The following is a 17,150-nucleotide window of genomic DNA, read 5'->3' on the forward strand; positions in this document are numbered from 1 at the left end:
TGGATGAGGCAGAAGATTTCAGAAAGAGAAAGGATGGTATCACAATTAAAGCAGTTGAATGCTTTCCTGGAGAACTGACTCTGCCACAGAGTTCCTGTGTGATGCTGGGCAAGTCACTTAAACAAAACATTTCATGGGAGGTCAATAATTGTGTTCCTCATTTTCTGGGTGCCCATCTTGATACACTGGGGGTCTGATTTGCAGAAATGCTGTGCATTCACAGCTGCAACTGAAGTCAATGGGAGCTCTGCTTTGACCACAGTAAGTACTGTACAATGCTAAGTACTCTGAAAAATCAGGTCCTAAGTGCCTCAAATACAAAATTAATAGATAGTCTCGACCTTAATCTTTGTACCTAAGTTCTCCATACATGAAATGGGAATAATATCTACTCATATCATATCTTCTTGTGCTCCAGCAATCCTGGGTAGAGCTTGGTGAAAATTTTTTCAGCTAATAATTTATTCACTGAAAAATGCAGTTTTGGATGACCCAGAATTATTCACTAATATGTGTTGAGTTCGCTGAATAGCTTTGACCAAACTGAAACTGCAATGTTTCAGAATGGTCAAAATGAAATATTTTGTTTCAACCCAACTTGAAATTGTTATTATGAAGGACTACAAAATGCTACTGGGAATGACAATGAATAGGCATTGGGACCGGAAAAAACAGAGAGAAAGACTTATACCCTGGTGGTTAGGGCACTCATTTAGGATGTGGGAAACCCAAGGTCAATTCCCTGCTCCAATGACTATTATTTATACCAAGTGGAAGCGTTTCAACAGGAGAGATTACGAAAGGCCAATGCTACATATATCCCATAGCCCAGCAGCCACTCTTGCAACATGGGAGATCAAAGTTCAAATTCCTTCTTCACATCAGACAGAGGGAAAGCAGGGGAATTAAACCTGGGTCTCCCACATCCCAAGTGAGTTTTCTAACCACTGGGCTAACGCTCATAAGGAGGGTTCTACCTCCTTCTCCTCCTCATTCCTGCTGTTTGTAAAGCTATTCCTCCTTTGCTTTTGTTAAAATGCCCAAAATTGAAACAAAAAATTTCAAGTTAGGTTGAAATAAAATGTTTCATTTTGATGAGACTTGAAATTTTTTCAATGTTTCAATTCAACCCAAAATGAAACTTTAAAAAATATTTTTTTTGGAACTGCCCAAGGACAAAGAAAATTCATTATTCATCCCATTCTAACCCTGGGATGGGAGAATGGCCTTTGGCAGCCACTGCAACTGGTTCAGGCTAGAACAGTCCTGAGGCTGCTCTAACCGATGCTGGGGATTGAACTAGCCCCCAGGATTAGGGGAGTGCAAAGGTTTGCCTCCTTTCCTCTGCTTTTGTGCCATGTAGACGTCAAACAATTTAAGAATATGGCACAACATTTTAATTTTAATAGTACTCATAGCAGCGTTTTTTGCCACTAGATAGTTTGCCAAAATTCCAGAAGAGTAGTGTCAATTATTTGCTGTATATTGCAATGCATTAGCTAAATAATTTAGTTTTTAAACACAATAGAATAAATAGAAATGTTTACCTGCAGCTACTTTTGTGCCTATTAGATGATGATAAATATAACCCTGATTTTAAAACTGATCCTTGAATTTGTTCAAGGGCCTCTTCTAATCGAGGAGCTGGTTTTCTCTGGACTATATGGGTTAAAGGGAAAGACACATCATCAGGAAACATTCTATAAAACTTTATCATAAAACGTTTTGGCCAAAATTTTCAAACTTGGATACCTAAAGTCAGACTAACAATAAACAGAAATGGTTTGATCATCACTGGGAACTGGGGTTGCTCAGTACCGCTGAAAACAAAAACCAGGCCAGTTCTATTTAGATGCCGAAATATGGATTAATCAGGAGCCTGATCTGAATTTGAAAATTTTGGCATTTGTCTTTAGTCTACATTGCTGAAAGAAATATGTAATATACCACTCTCTTTTTGTTGTTGTTTTAGCCAAACCATATTATACAAGCTGATAAATGACTGAATAATTCTGTCTAGTATTTTCTCAGGGTGAATTATGGCTTACTTCCCACATCATAGGTAGTAGTGCAGGAGGAGAAAGGCGCTGCACAGAACCACTACATCTCTCGTTGTGCAAATGGGCAGAACAGGGTGGGGACTTGCTCCACCTCCCTAATACACTAGGTGGTATAGCTATTGACCACTGGCACCATTTATTCCTGCCTTGAAGCAGCAGGGAAACCACGAGAATGTTTGTGATTTGCAGCCTGACCCTCACTCTGGGCTCATGGCAAAGCCATGATTAAGCCCTAAAGTAGTACTATCCTTTTCGGGTTTTTTTACTTTGATATTTGATCTTAAAGTCAGAGACATTAACTCACAGTTGATGCTGCTGCATTTGTGACAACAAATCTGACAAAGATTATTTAAGTGATAGCCTCAAAAGTGGTATATGACTATACTACACAATTTTTTTGTTCAATACAGACCCAGTCTTTGGCTGGGTTAGAGTGCCCCCCATCCACTACTGCTTTGAGTTGGCTGTCTTGATAATACCATAGAATATTTGGAAAAGCTAGTCCACACTGTTTAATGGGTCTATACAAAGTATCTACTCTCACTCTTGTTTTTTTCTTATTCCATATAAATTCTAACAGCATCCTCAGTATTCCTGCTACAGTTTTATCTAGGATAATCACTGAAAGATTTTAAAATAAGAAAGATATCCTTGTCTGAATATTCATTTTGACTGTAGCTATTCTTCCCAATCAAAAAATTGCCTATTTTTTTCATTTGTTGAAGTAGTGGTTTGACATTTAACTCATAGAGTTCTTCTAGGTTGTTTGAGATTTGAATTGCCAAGTATCTTATAGAATTTGTACCCAAATGTTTTCTGGAGGAGTGACTTTTCAGAGTCTGGCAAACTGAAAGCTAACATTTGAGATCTGGCATAAGTTACTTTAAATCCAGATGCTTTCCCAAAGTCCTGGATTTCTTTAGAAACTCATTTTAGGGAAATACTTGGTTTAGATAAAAATAATATAATATCATGTGCATGTAATGCTATTTTCTGATGTGTTCCTGAATGTTTTAATCCCATGATAGATCCATTGTTCCTTATTCTCTGTGCAAAAGGCTCGATAACTAGTGCAAAAAAAGAAAAGGAGACAATGGACATCCCTGCCTAGTCCCTCTGTGCAATTCAGAAAGGGGAGATTTAACTCCATTAACTTGCACAGCTGCTTTGGGGAGGTGTAAAGACAACTTATCTCTTAAAGGAACGGGGGGCCAAAGTCCTTATGGGACAGCAGGCTATCAAGGGCTGTGCAGGTGCGCAGCGGGGAGAGGCGCCTTTCCCCCAGCCCCAGCAGCTGCGGCAAGAGGGCTGGGGGCAGTCCTTTCTCCTCGCCGCAGCCCCGGGGCAGCCTGCACCTCAAACCCCTCAGCCCTGGCCCCACCCCAGAGCCCGGACCCTCAGCCAGAGCCCTCAACCCCCTGTACCACAACTCTCTGCCCCAGCCCTGAGCCCCCTCCCACACTCCGAACCCCTCACCCCCATCTCCACCACACTATCACCTCCATATCAGTGCACATAACAAAATTCATTCTGCACATGGATGTAAAAAATTAGAGGGAACATTGCTTATGGGACAGGACTTGAAAAAGAAAGTTCCACTCTATTCTATCAAAGACTTTCTCTGTGTCTAGTAATAATAAGAGAAATGGATCTTTTTTGATCTGGCACTATGGATGATTCCAAGTACTCTCCAAATATTGTCTGACATTTGTCTATCCTTAATCCAGTTTGAGCTGGATTTATATAAACTAATCTGATTACAGTTTATGCTCTGTTATACTTTGTTTTATATGCAACTATATCTGTTTCTATCATTATCCTTTCCCACTATCTCTTAAATCTTAGCCTTTTGACAATAAACATGTTTGTTTTCACTATAAATATATCTCAGTGCTGCGAGGTTACATTGGGGCTGATCCTCAGCTAAATCAAACAGGCTGGTGTTTGCACTGTTCCTTTAGAGGATAATTTCTGTATCTAGTGGTTAAGGGCTGAACACTGCAGGGGAACACTTTAAGGGGGCTCAGGGATTGGGGTGCACCTATGTTAACTTGCAATGCAAAGTGAGGGCTAGCATTGCCCTGAGAAGATTGTTTGGGTAGCTGACAGACTGGTGGTGTCAGGGAGCTGACTCTACGTAAAGTACAAGCAAATCTTCCTATCACTGGAGGCAGAAGGGTAACAAGTTGACTCTCAGGCCTGGGCACTTTGAGGAAGCATTATACTGACAAATACATACAATATGAGGATTCACTACATTCTGCGATGAATTTCCAAACCTATTCTCCTGCGTTGGGAAAAAGGGAGATGAGCACGCTGGAACTTTTCAGTTGCTTCTTGAAGTTTCAGTTTCCTTTGTTTCAGGATATGTTCTCTAGATCTTAGTTCTTTTTCTTCTTCTGCCTTCTGTTTTTCCTCAAGTGCTCTATTTAAAAGGTAAAAATAACATTTATTGTTCTGATGAACATAACCCATCACACAGGAATTATAATTACACTCAGAGAAATGCCTTCATAAAACTATTTGCATAATATTATAATATCCTGTTTAGTTTAAAAGCTTACTTCTTGACAGATTACAGTGCCACACAAACTTCAGAGTTACTGGAAAATGAGGATTCAGTTGAGAACATTTTTGAAATTGGACAATGTCCTACAAGTGCCAAAGAAGAGGGGTCATATTACAATCTTCTTATTTGCTAACTTTGATCAGATGATCTGACCCTCCCTTATGAGAGGAATATAGTAATTGCCAAGCAGATTAGACCAGTATCTGGTCTCTGACAGTGGCCAGTACCAGATGCTTCACAAGGAAGAGTTATGTAACAAGGCATATCCTCCCTATAATACACTCTGCTGGCCAAACATGGCACTGCAGGTGCTCCCTGCCTCAGTTTCCCATGTCATCAATAAGTTTAAGGAGGCTTTACATAAGGAACAATGCCCCTTCTGAGGGGTCAAGTTTATTAACCAAAGACACACGGAAAATACAAGCCTAAGGGCCCTAGACGCCATTTGACCCTTCCTCTCTCCACTGTATAATAACAGAGCTGATTAAGACTCATCTGAGAGTCTTGTTACACGCTGCAGAGCTGAAGTCACTGATAATCTAGGTCTAAGCATTAGACCTGCTTTGGGACAGCGTCTCTGATGGAAGAGACTGCCCAGTGTGCACCAGCAGTGAGGCTCTCCCACTAACAGCTGAAATCACTAAGAGCTGTGTTAAGAGGTGGGACCTAAAGATATCCCAGTGAATCAGTGATCAGCCGGTGGAGCAAAGCCCAGTGGAGAAGCACAGTGATCAGCTAGTGGGGCGGTTGGCAGAGAGGTGCAACGATTGGCCGACGGGGCAGCCGGCGGAGAGGCAGCCGGCGGCGGAGAAGCCGCGGAAAGGAACGGAGCGGCGATCGGGCAGCAGGGCAGCCGTGGAGAGGAGCGGCGAGCGAGTGCCCAGACAGCAGAGTGAATAAAGTGCCTTCTTACCCCCCCCACTACCACCCAGGGTCAGAGGTGAACTCAGCAAATGCACTTCTGAACTCAGGGTCTGCACTGACCAAGGACAACAACTGTGAGTGGGGTGTAGAGAAGGGACGAGCACGTTAAAGGGACTTTTTTGGTGGCTGGACTTAAGAACCTGAGGAAAAGTGGGGTGGGTCTTTTGCTCATGGTTTATGTTTATGAACCCTGTTTATGGCATTTTTCCAAATTAATGCCAGGTTACTACCCTCCTTTTGTTAAAAGTTTCTTTTCTACACTCAGACTCTGTGCTTGTGAGAAGGGAAGTATTGCCTCTTAGAGGCACCCAGGGGGTGGTATGTAATTGTCCCAGGCTACTGGGTGGGGCTTGAGTCTGTTTTGTGTTGTATTGTTGAAAAGGAACCCCTAGATATTGAACCTGGCCCTTCTTGCTGCCAACTCCAACAGGCAGAAGGGTTACACAAATATTCGTGCAGCAGTGACCACTCTGATTAAATTTTTGAACTCTGCTGCTCAGGGATCACAGTGACTAGAAGCTCATCTCCCAGTTAAATTTCCCAGCATGTTTAGTCTAAATTCCCATTGAAATTGATGAGGACTTCTGCTTAAAAACAATGTCATGAAATGGCCCCCAATAACTATCAGCAGGTTTGTCTATGCAGAAAAATAATTTGTAATCCAAATGTGTCAAATTAATACTGGATCCAGTACTAGACTGATATGATAAATGCCTTCTACTTGCTTGAGACTGTAAATTATTGTGAAGTGTGCCCAGATCTGAATATAACCTACTAGAAAAGGAAGACATGTACAAGAAAACTATAGTAAATTTAGATTTGAATTTAGGCCATATAAAAACCAGTTACAATATAAAGTTCCTATCATAAAGGGCCTGTCCTACACTCCTTCCTCAAGCTACATTCCGTTGACCTCACTGGCAATTATGACTTCATAAGGAGTATGCAATCAGTCCATTTGTCTCATTGAAGGGTAGCAACATTCTCTAGTGGTTACAGGAAGGTATTGGGAATCAGGACTTCTGGTTTCTATTCCCAACTCTGTCAATGGCTTGCTATGTGACTGTGAGCAAGCAACTTAGCCAAAATTTTGATGTTACTTTTGTTTTGAATGTTGAAATTGAAACACTTAAGATCTGATTTTCACAGATCCTGAACATCCCAAAATACAATGGAAGTCAATGAGAGCTGCTGGAGCACAGCATCTCTGAAAATTAGGCCCTTGGTGTATCAAACTGAGCTCTCAAAAGTTACTAAAAATAGTGGATACTTGGCGGTATGGGGGGCCCAGAGGGAGAACATTTCTGTGGCTCAATTAACTTTTCTGTAAAACTGGACTATTTACATACCTCACAGAGATGGTATGAGGCTTAATTAATGCTGTCAGATTCTCAAATGAAAGTGAAAAGTATTATTATAATATTTGTTGCTTGTTTTATTATTTATAAAACAAGGGCATTATGAGGTATGTTTAATTATATTATACCACTGACCTTTTACTAAGTAATAAAGATTATTTTCATACAAACACTTGAAGGCATTTGTAATTTATAACCCCAAAATAAACAACAAATATTGTATGAAGATAGTGTCAATAGAAGCTAAAATGTTGTTACAAGGAGGAGGGAGAAAAATTGTTCTCCTTAATCTCTGAGGGTAGGACAAGAAGCAATGGGCTTAAATTGTAGCAAGGGCGGGTTAGGTAGGACATTCGGAAGAACTTCCTAACTGTCAGAGTGGTTAAGCACTGGAATGAATTGCCTAGGGAAGTTGTGGAATTTCTATCATCCGAGATTTTTAAGAGCAGGTTAGACAAACACCTGTCACGGAGGGTCTACATAATACTTAGTTGTGCCATGAATGCAGGGGATTGGACAAGATGACCTCTCAAGGTCCCTTCCAGTTCTAGGTTTTTATGAAAAAGTGGGAGTTAACAGAAGAATTCCCTTACTTTTATTGTTTTAACATAGTTTTTCTGTCTTCTATAAACAATCCAGTGAAGCAGCAATTTCTGCAATAGTTGCCAAAGTGTTTATAGCAAATTTGAAATCTAATGCTTTAAGAGGTTTAATCTACAATGCACTGCCCAGACATTACGTGGAAATATATCATTGATATTAAAAACAGTAGACTGAGCAGATGGTGGAAATATTTCCTGGTTAATTTTATGAAATTATACAAGCAGGTGATGGATGGTATACTCCTATGTAGACTAAACACTTGTTACTACTTGGACTGAAAATGAAGAAGTGTAAAAAAGACTTATACCAATTACTTCTGCTGTTTAAGGGGGGGATATTTGCAAACTATCTTAGGCATGGTCTACACTACAAAGTTAGGTTGACCTAAGTACATTGCTCAGGGCTGTTAAAAATGTCATGCCCTGTGCAACACAGTAAAGCCGATGTAAGCTCTGGTGTAGGCATCACTAGGTTGATGGAAGAATTCTACCTACCGCCTCTCCAAGAGGTGGATTTACCATAACAATGAAAGAACCCTTTCCATCACTGTAGCAAGTGTCTACACAACAGTGCTACAGTGGCACAGCTGCAGCAGTGCTGTTGTGGCATTTCTAGTGTAGACATACCCTTGGAGATAGAGACATCTGGGGCCCAATTTTCCAGTGCCCTGCACTTTGTGTGGCTATTTAAACTAATGCAAAGTGATTACAAAGTGAATGTAAACTACTGACAGATGAGAAAGTTAGTATTTTACACCCATTTTGCACTACTGGAGTTGACTACTATAAGGTACAGAGCAATGAAAAATCAGCCCAAAATTTTTTGTAGTTTAAAAAATGTCTAAAAAATGTGAAAGCATTACACTCTGTACACCCTACATCTCTGGAACCGAACTGCCTTTCATGTTGTATCAATAACAATGACACTGATAGCTTGGGGGACAGCATTTATTAGACAATCAATGATACTGAGCCAGCAGAGGGGGCAAAGACCTTGTTTGTATTCTGCAATACATTACCTTTGAAAAAATTTCAGTGGAATTATAGGTTTAAAAAGTTAATACAGAATTGGAGAGGATATACACTACCCAGATTACAACAGGCAGATTTACTACCCAAATTTCAAAGTAGTTCAGATATTGGCCGTAAGACCCTTGATTGTAAATTTTACTAAATGTGGCCCCTTCTATGAATAATAAAGACTGCCTCTAGTCTCCTTATGTAGCTATTGCCCAACTCCAACCACTAATTTGAACACCATACATCAGGCATGCGTTCCAATACTTTTGTGTTTCATCATTTGACTGAACACATATGGGACATAAACAGCATATTATATGATAGCTTATTTTTATATATATGACTTTAAAGAGAAAATTCTAACTCACTGTGAAATTTCAGAAGTTAAGAAATACTATGCAGAATCAATAAACATGGAAAAGTTTGAAAATAAAAAGCTCAAACCTGCAAGCTCTCTATAAAAGGAATTTTCACTGACTTCAAAAATAGTTCTCTGCACACTGGGCTATCTCAGACTGGGGCTCAAAGTTTGTCATATAATTTGCATTTCAAGTGTATGCTGGTAATAGTTATTGTGTTGCTAAAAAGTGATAGTAAAAATGTTAGGCCACATGCTCCCCTCCACTTTGCGATGCAGAACAGAACATAACAACACAAATAGGCAGAGAAGGTAGAACAGCATCTCTGCTACATTGTGTAGGCCCAAACAGCACAGGGATCTTAGTGCTATTAGGAGCAGGAAGGGGGTAGAGCTAGGTGCTCAGCAGTATGCTCCTGTCAGGTCCACAAGGATCTCTCTCTATTTTTTTTAAATCAGAAATAAATGTGAAGTTACAGCTAGTGGTACCAAGAGTAATTTCTGCTACATGTATGCAAACCCCTCAGGGAGGAATTTTGGTGCAGCCACTTGGCAGTGTGGGCCCTGGGGGAGCCGAGATAGCAACATAGAGGCTGCCACATTCATATGCTTACTCATGCCCTTTGTAGGTGTTCTGAAATCCCAATGGATTTCAGAATATCCCCAAATTTTACAGGCCTAACCCAATGACCCACTCATGAGGAGGTAAACCACATTCCTCTCAATGGAACAATCGGGAAGAAAGAATAAGTTAAAACTCAAGGGACTTCCTAGTCCCTACATTATTTTTCCCACAAAGGGGAACAGTGGCTCTTGATTTTCAAGTTTTCTATATTTTGTATATTTCACAGTTTTTTCACACTAAGAACTTTACAACTTTCAGACTGCTGAGCAGAACAAAACAGGTACAGTTTCCCTTTCATCTTCCACTTGTTAACCTGTCACAACACACTTACAGTTCAACCACTGATAAATTATATCTCAGCTGCCATACAAATAAGCAATTATTTATTCGATATACATCATACCTACAGTATTTAACTAATAATTTTACCTGGATCATAATCTAGTAACACAGCATATTTCTTAAGGCTACTATTATAATGGAATTCTTATGCAAGTGCATATAACATCTACATGAATACCAATTTAATGACAGTAGTCCACTATTAATAAACAGACTTCTAGAGTTTTTTCAGAGGTCATCTGTCAAAATGTTGTGTTTGATCATTTTAGCCAACTGTCATGTTTTTGCATACAACAAGTATTAGGAAAGGTAGAAAATTCAGAGTTGCCATTTAAAATAGCCACAAGATGACTGTTACAAATAAAATAAAAAGGGTCCAATCTTGTATTTGTTACAAACTCAGAGCTCCCACTAAAGCCAATGAGAGTTTTGAGAACACAAGGAATATAGATGAGGCCCAGGCGATGAAGAAATATTGCTAAGGGAAGGTAATACTGATCAACAAAGCTAATTAAAGAAAAAAGTTTCCATAATAATGAGAAACTCTGAAGAAGACACACTATTCTTTCAATATTTTGGGTGTCCTATAACAACAAACTAATCCTCGATTTCTCTGGAATGGAGCTGTGCTACTACTTAGATCCATAGATTTTTTAAAATGTGAGAATAAGAACAACAATATATCAAATATCTAACAACTTGTCTAAGTCCTTACAAAACAAAATACAAACACAACCCAAACCAAATCCCATAATTACTTACTTTCTTCTTCTGTTTGTCTCTATACAAAGTTTTCGTGCTCGACTCCGACATATTTTTTGATCCTCTAATAATGCTTCACGCTCTTCTTCTAAATCTCGTTCAAGAAGAAATTTCAAAGTTCTGACCATGGCATTATGTTAAAGACAACAGAAAATGTAGGTAAAATCCTTGAAATTCCTATGCAGTATTCTTATTAAGTTTTAGAACGATTACAAAAAAGTTTGCAGTCTTTTGCAGGGGAAAAACAACTGAGGAGAGTTGGCAGTTTTTCAAAGGGACACTATTAAGGGCCCAAAAGCAAGCTATTCCGCTGGTTAGGAAAGATAGAAAATGTGGCAAAAGACCACCTTGGCTTAACCACGAGATCTTGCATGATCTAAAAAATAAAAAGGAGTCATATAAAAAATGGAAACTAGGACAGATTACAAAGAATGAATATAGGCAAACAACACAGGAATGCAGGGGCAAGATTAGAAAGGCAAAGGCACAAAATGAGCTCAAACTAGCTACAGGAATAAAGGGAAACAAGAAGACTTTTTATCAATACATTAGAAGCAAGAGGAAGACCAAAGACAGGGTAGGCCCACTGCTTAGTGAAGAGGGAGAAACAGTAACAGGAAACTTGGAAATGGCAGAGATGCTTAATGACTTCTTTGTTTCGGTCTTCACCGAGAAGTCTGAAGGAATGCCTAACATAGTGAATGCTAATGGGAAGGGGGTAGGTTTAGCAGATAAAATAAAAAAAGAACAAGTTAAAAATCACTTAGAAAAGTTAGATGCCTGCAAGTCACCAGGGCCTGATGAAATGCATCCTAGAATACTCAAGGAGCTACTAGAGGAGGTATCTGAGCCTCTAGCTATTATCTTTGGAAAATCATGGGAGACGGGAGAGATTCCAGAAGACTGGAAAAGGGCAAATATAGTGCCCATCTATAAAAAGGGAAATAAAAACAACCCAGGAAACTACAGACCAGTTAGTTTAACTTCTGTGCCAGGGAAGATAATGGAGCAAGTAATTAAGGAAATCATCTGCAAACACTTGGAAGGTGGTAAGGTGATAGGGAATAGCCAGCATGGATTTGTAAAGAACAAATCATGTCAAACCAATCTGATAGCTTTCTTCGATAGGATAACGAGTCTTGTGGATAAGGGAGAAGCTGTGGATGTGGTATACCTAGACTTTAGTAAGGCATTTGATACGGTCTCGCATGATATTCTTATCGATAAACTAGGCAAATACAATTTAGATGGGGCTACTATAAGGTGGGTGCATAACTGGCTGGATAACCGTACTCAGAGAGTTGTTATTAATGGTTCCCAATCCTGCTGGAAAGGCATAACGAGTGGGATTCCGCAGGGGTCTGTTTTGGGACCGGCTCTGTTCAATATCTTCATTAACGACTTAGATATTGGCATAGAAAGTACGCTTATTAAGTTTGCGGATGATACCAAACTGGGAGGGATTGCAACTGCTTTGGAGGACAGGGTCATAATTCAAAATGATCTGGACAAATTGGAGAAATGGTCTGAGTTAAACAGGATGAAGTTTAACAAAGACAAATGCAAAGTGCTCCACTTAGGAAGAAAAAATCAGTTTCACACATACAGAATGGGAAGAGACTGTCTAGGAAGGAGTACGGCAGAAAGGGATCTAGGGGTTATAGTGGACCACAAGCTAAATATGAGTCAACAGTGTGATGCTGTTGCAAAAAAAGCAAACATGATTCTGGGATGTATTAACAGGTGTGTTGTGAGCAAGACACGAGAAGTCATTCTTCCGCTCTACTCTGCTCTGGTTAGGCCTCAGCTGGAGTATTGTGTCCAGTTCTGGGCACCGCATTTCAAGAAAGATGTGGAGAAATTGGAAAGGGTCCAGAGAAGAGCAACAAGAATGATTAAAGGTCTTGAGAACATGACCTATGAAGGAAGGCTGAAAGAATTGGGTTTGTTTAGTTTGGAAAAGAGAAGACTGAGAGGGGACATGATAGCAGTTTTCAGGTATCTAAAAGGGTGTCATAAGGAGGAGGGAGAAAACTTGTTCACCTTAGCCTCTAAGGATAGAACAAGAAGCAATGGGCTTAAACTGCAGCAAGGGAGGTCTAGGTTGGACATTAGGAAAAAGTTCCTAACTGTCAGGGTGGTTAAACACTGGAATAAATTGCCTAGGGAGGTTGTGGAATCTCCATCTCTGGAGATATTTAAGAGCAGGTTAGATAAATGTCTATCAGGGATGGTCTAGACAGTATTTGGTCCTGCCATGCGGGCAGGGGACTGGACTCGATGACCTCTCGAGGTCCCTTCCAGTCCTAGAATCTATGAATCTTAGGTACAGATTTAAAATTGGACTTTTCATAGGTATAATAGCATGTTTGCACAGATCCTTTTGCATGACGAGCCTTATGTACTTCTTTAAGAAAGTGTAAACTATCCATGAGCAACTAAAAGATGATGATTCCTCAGATTACCGGTAATTACACAATAGCTCCTTATCACAAATGTATAATTTTAAATAAAGGTACTGCCTTCATTTACATACACCACGACTGTAACTCCATCACTTAGTTTCTATGACCATATCAACCCACTCAGGCTTTGCACTCTAGGTTTATGATGTTACCACATGGAATTACAGCTTTATTATGTAGAGTTGAGGATACATCATTCCTTATTATCTGAACTAGCTACCAGACAGCAAGGTTATCAAAGGGAAAATATTTCTTAAAATAACATTAAAAAATCCCTACATGGTCATTGTTTAATCTGTAACGTAATGAGTAATTCCAACTCCCATTAAAATTCAATGGGAGTTGAGTGCCTGACCACCTTAGGCCTCTTTGAAAGTCCTAGCTGTCAGTCTAAAGTATAATCTTTGTATTTTGGATCATGAAATGTTTGGATCAGAGACTGAGTGTTTTTCTTTGTTTTATTCAAAACCAAGCACGTCACTACTTAACAAATAAATAATAATAGTATCTAATCAGATACTGCCCATATGCTTAGTCATTACAGCAATGGGTGCCATAGAAATACAATGATTAGGAACACAGGTTATATAAACAACAGGGAAACAAACACATAGGCTAGACATTTCTGGTAGTTGCCAATCACTGTACTACCACTGGTATAGTAGCATCAAGGGTAGCAGTAGTTGGAGCAAAAGTGCACACAGAGCACAGGCTCTGTTATTGCTATGTTGTCTAATCAGAGCAAGTCTCACTGACACAGTAGTAAAAATACTGCTGAGCATGAGTGTCCTGTCTACACCAGGACTCCCATCAATTCCATCACAGGTAAAGCTGAATCAAATTGTGCAACAGTGAGATATATCCCCAAACTATCTACTGTGTGCAAGACTAGAGAAAAAGAGAAGGTTCAAACCAAACTAAAACCAAATGGTTTTAGGTACTGTTTAGAATACAAGAATAACCCCATATTGCCACCACACTGGGGGGGCACCACAGGGACTGGGTACCTTGGGTACCCTGACAATAGTGTAAGCAGGACCCTCTTGTAAAACCACTGGGGAGGATATTGCCCATCCATTGGACAAACCCCACCCACATCTCAACCTGAGGGCTGTTGAGCAATCCTGAGTCCTGCCCATCCCTGGGGTGGCTGTCCTACCTATTTCTGAGGCAGCCACCTCTTGGGACTGCTGAATCAAGCCTCTCCCGCACATCCCCAGTGAGCCACCCCATGGGGCCTGTCCTCCCATCACCAGCTTCCCTCCTCAAGGGACTCATTCCATGCACCTCCTCCCTTTCTTCCCCAGAGAGCCTGCCGCTGGGGCCTGTCTCCCCCAACATCCCCGTGGGGCCCGTCGCCCCCTACTCCAACATTCCCGGGGGGTGGGGAGCGTCCCGTGGGGCCCGTCAGCCCTCCCCCCGCAGAGCCCGCCGTGGCCATGCCCCGGACCCGCGAAGGATACGCGCACGCGCTGACCGCGAAGGGGCCGGCTGGGCTCTGGAGGGCGCTGTCCGGCTCGGGGCGGAAGAGGCTCCTCCAGCCAGGGCCGCCCGCGGCAGCAGAGCCCGGCTCCCGCTGTGCGGGGCTGACACCCCCCGCGGCCCTCACGCCGGGCTCCATTCAGCCCCGCCGGGCCGCCCCCATGACAGGTCCTGCCGCCGGCCCGCTCGGTCCCTCACACGCCAGGTCAGTGCTGGGCGGGGGCGCCCACGGCCCCGGGGCTCTGCCGCCCCGCCGCCATCTTGGCAACCAGAGACGCCGCTTCCTTCGCAACGGAAACCAGGGACGACGCGAGGGGCGGGGGAGGAGCCTGGGCACCGTCGGCAAGGGAGACGGGGGCGGGGCCTGAATGGGGGCAAGGCTAGGGGGAGGAGCTGGGAGACCGGGAGGGGCCCGGGAAAGGGGCGGAGCTAGAAGCAGGGAGGGGGAGGAGCTGGGAGACAGGGAGGAGTCCGGGAAGGGGGCGGGGCTGGGAGCAGGGAGGGGGAGGAGCTGGGAGACAGAGTGGGGCCTGAGTAGAGGGCGGGATAGGAGAGGAAGGAGCTTGGGTGAGAATTGCAGGGAGAAGCATGTGGGGAGAATGTTGCTAACCCTGATAACCTGTTCAAAAACCTTGAACATCCAAAAGATGAGTTTTTAAAAAACATACATTTGGGGTTCTTTTTATTTCCTGTCTAATTTTTGAGGCTTTAAGGGGTCATGTTTTCTAAGAAAATTACCAATACTTCTTTTAAAAAAAACGAAAGGTGAATTTCTTATGTAATCACGTGACTCTTGGAGCTGGGGCTTTACAAAAACACCAGACATGATGAGTCTTGTGATAAAATTGTGGGAACTGGTAGTACTGGGACACTTTTATGGGTAAATCATGTTAACAGTTTTGCCAAGTCTCACAATTTTATCAGAAGTCTTGTGATGTTTTGAGTTCTTCTCAAAGCCCTAGCTCCATGACTTGTATCTGGTAAGACTGTCTGCTTGTGTAACCCACACACCTCTTGGGTGTGGTGCTCTGTCCCATCTAGTAGCACCGAGACCATTTAAAGAGAGATTAATGAGTTAGCTCTACAGCCTTAGCTAAGAAGGGTCATGTGGCTTTTCACTCATGCAGTAGATGCTCATGCACTAAGCTCCAGAGATTCCCAACTTCGATCCCACCCGCCAACAACCGGGGTCTGTCGGTGTTAAAAGTGGGGGCTCATCCGGGATTTCAACAGGGAAGTCTTGATGCTCGGGATATGCTTCCTCAGCTAGGGGAAGTATGTAACCCACACACCTCCTGGGTGTTCTACTCTGTCCATCTAGTGGCACCGAGACCACTTAGATTAATTGGGGAGGAATAGCTCAGTGGTTTGAGCATTGGCCTGCTAAACCCAGGGTTGTGAGTTCAATCCTCAAGGGGGCCACTTAGGAATCTGGGGCAAAATCAGTACTTGGTCCTGCTAGTGAAGGCAGGGGGCTGGACTTGATGACCTTTCAAGGTCCCTTCCAGTTCTAGGAGATAGGATATCTCCATTAATTTTATTTATTTATTAATGAATCTGCTCTACAGCCTTAGCTAAGGGCCATGTGGCTTTTAGCTCATGCAGTAGAGGCTCATGCATTTATGTCCACAGGTCGTAGGTTCGATCCTGCCCACCAATGACCAGGGTCTGTCAGTGTTACACTTGCTTGCTTTCTGCAAGTTTTTAGCTTTCATGTTTGCTGAGAAAAGCTGGAAAACCTGAGTACACCTTGAAAAATAGAAAAATATCCTAAAGATACTCCTATCCTAAAGATCCTATCCTAAATATTAGAAAACAATTTCATGATTTTAATCCAATCTCATGATTCTTTGAAGCCTGAACTCATTTTTGAATGCTTGGACTTGGCAGTACTGATGTTGTTTCAAATGGGCCTTTTATTGGCTCAGAATGATGATATGGAGAACAATACTTATTGCTGCACTTTGCTCCCTTTTGGAAGCATTTGGGAGGATTTTGTACTCCTTTCATTCCCTCCACACAGTACAGCACTTGGCATATAGACACTGCTCATCAGCAGGCAGGACAGCCTAGCTAGTGATGTGGCAGCACAGGGTGTTAACATGCTTAACTGAGACTGTTTACATGCTTTTAGAATAATATTAATTTTTAGCATTATATGGGGTTCTATGTTTGTTGTCTCAACTATTTCCATATTGTTCTTGATTTATGGTAAAAGGATGTCATTTTCTACCTGTCCCCCAGCCCTACAAACTCAGGCTGGATTCTTTGCTGTCTCATTACTGAAAATAAAGATTTTGCAGATCAAAACATGCTTTAGTGAGCCTATTGCCTTCAGTGGGTTTGCACAGATGTAATTGATTACCTTAGTAAATAATTTTGTTTGTTGATGATGCAGAACATGAAATAGAATTCAGCTCACTTTCTGCTAGCTGTGCTGACTTTGCAATGCTAAAATGAATAGACAGCAATGAACAATTATATTTGTAATTACAGTATGCAGTTATAACACATAATACAAAAAGGGAGCAGCTGTGTGGAATAAAAATGTACTGTTTGTTCCGTTATTTTCAGAGAAGAACT

The 17,150-nt window shown here is 41.7% G+C and overlaps 1 protein-coding gene across 1 annotated transcript in view; it reads right to left on the bottom strand.

The window, feature by feature from the left end:
* CEP126 (centrosomal protein 126) overlaps positions 1–14,706 on the bottom strand; it is a 65,872-nt gene extending 51,166 nt beyond the window's left edge. Inside the window, exons 1-4 of the mRNA XM_065423737.1 lie at positions 14,549–14,706; positions 10,621–10,740; positions 4,340–4,485; positions 1,548–1,659 (exon numbers count right to left, since the gene is read on the bottom strand). Coding sequence (XP_065279809.1) covers positions 1,548–1,659; positions 4,340–4,485; positions 10,621–10,740; positions 14,549–14,706 — 536 coding nt within the window. The remainder of the gene's footprint in view (positions 1–1,547; positions 1,660–4,339; positions 4,486–10,620; positions 10,741–14,548) is intronic.
* Positions 14,707–17,150: the final 2,444 nt, after the last annotated feature.

This window comes from Emys orbicularis, chromosome 1, assembly GCF_028017835.1.
Source record: "Emys orbicularis isolate rEmyOrb1 chromosome 1, rEmyOrb1.hap1, whole genome shotgun sequence".
Classification (NCBI taxonomy): Eukaryota; Metazoa; Chordata; order Testudines; family Emydidae; genus Emys; species Emys orbicularis.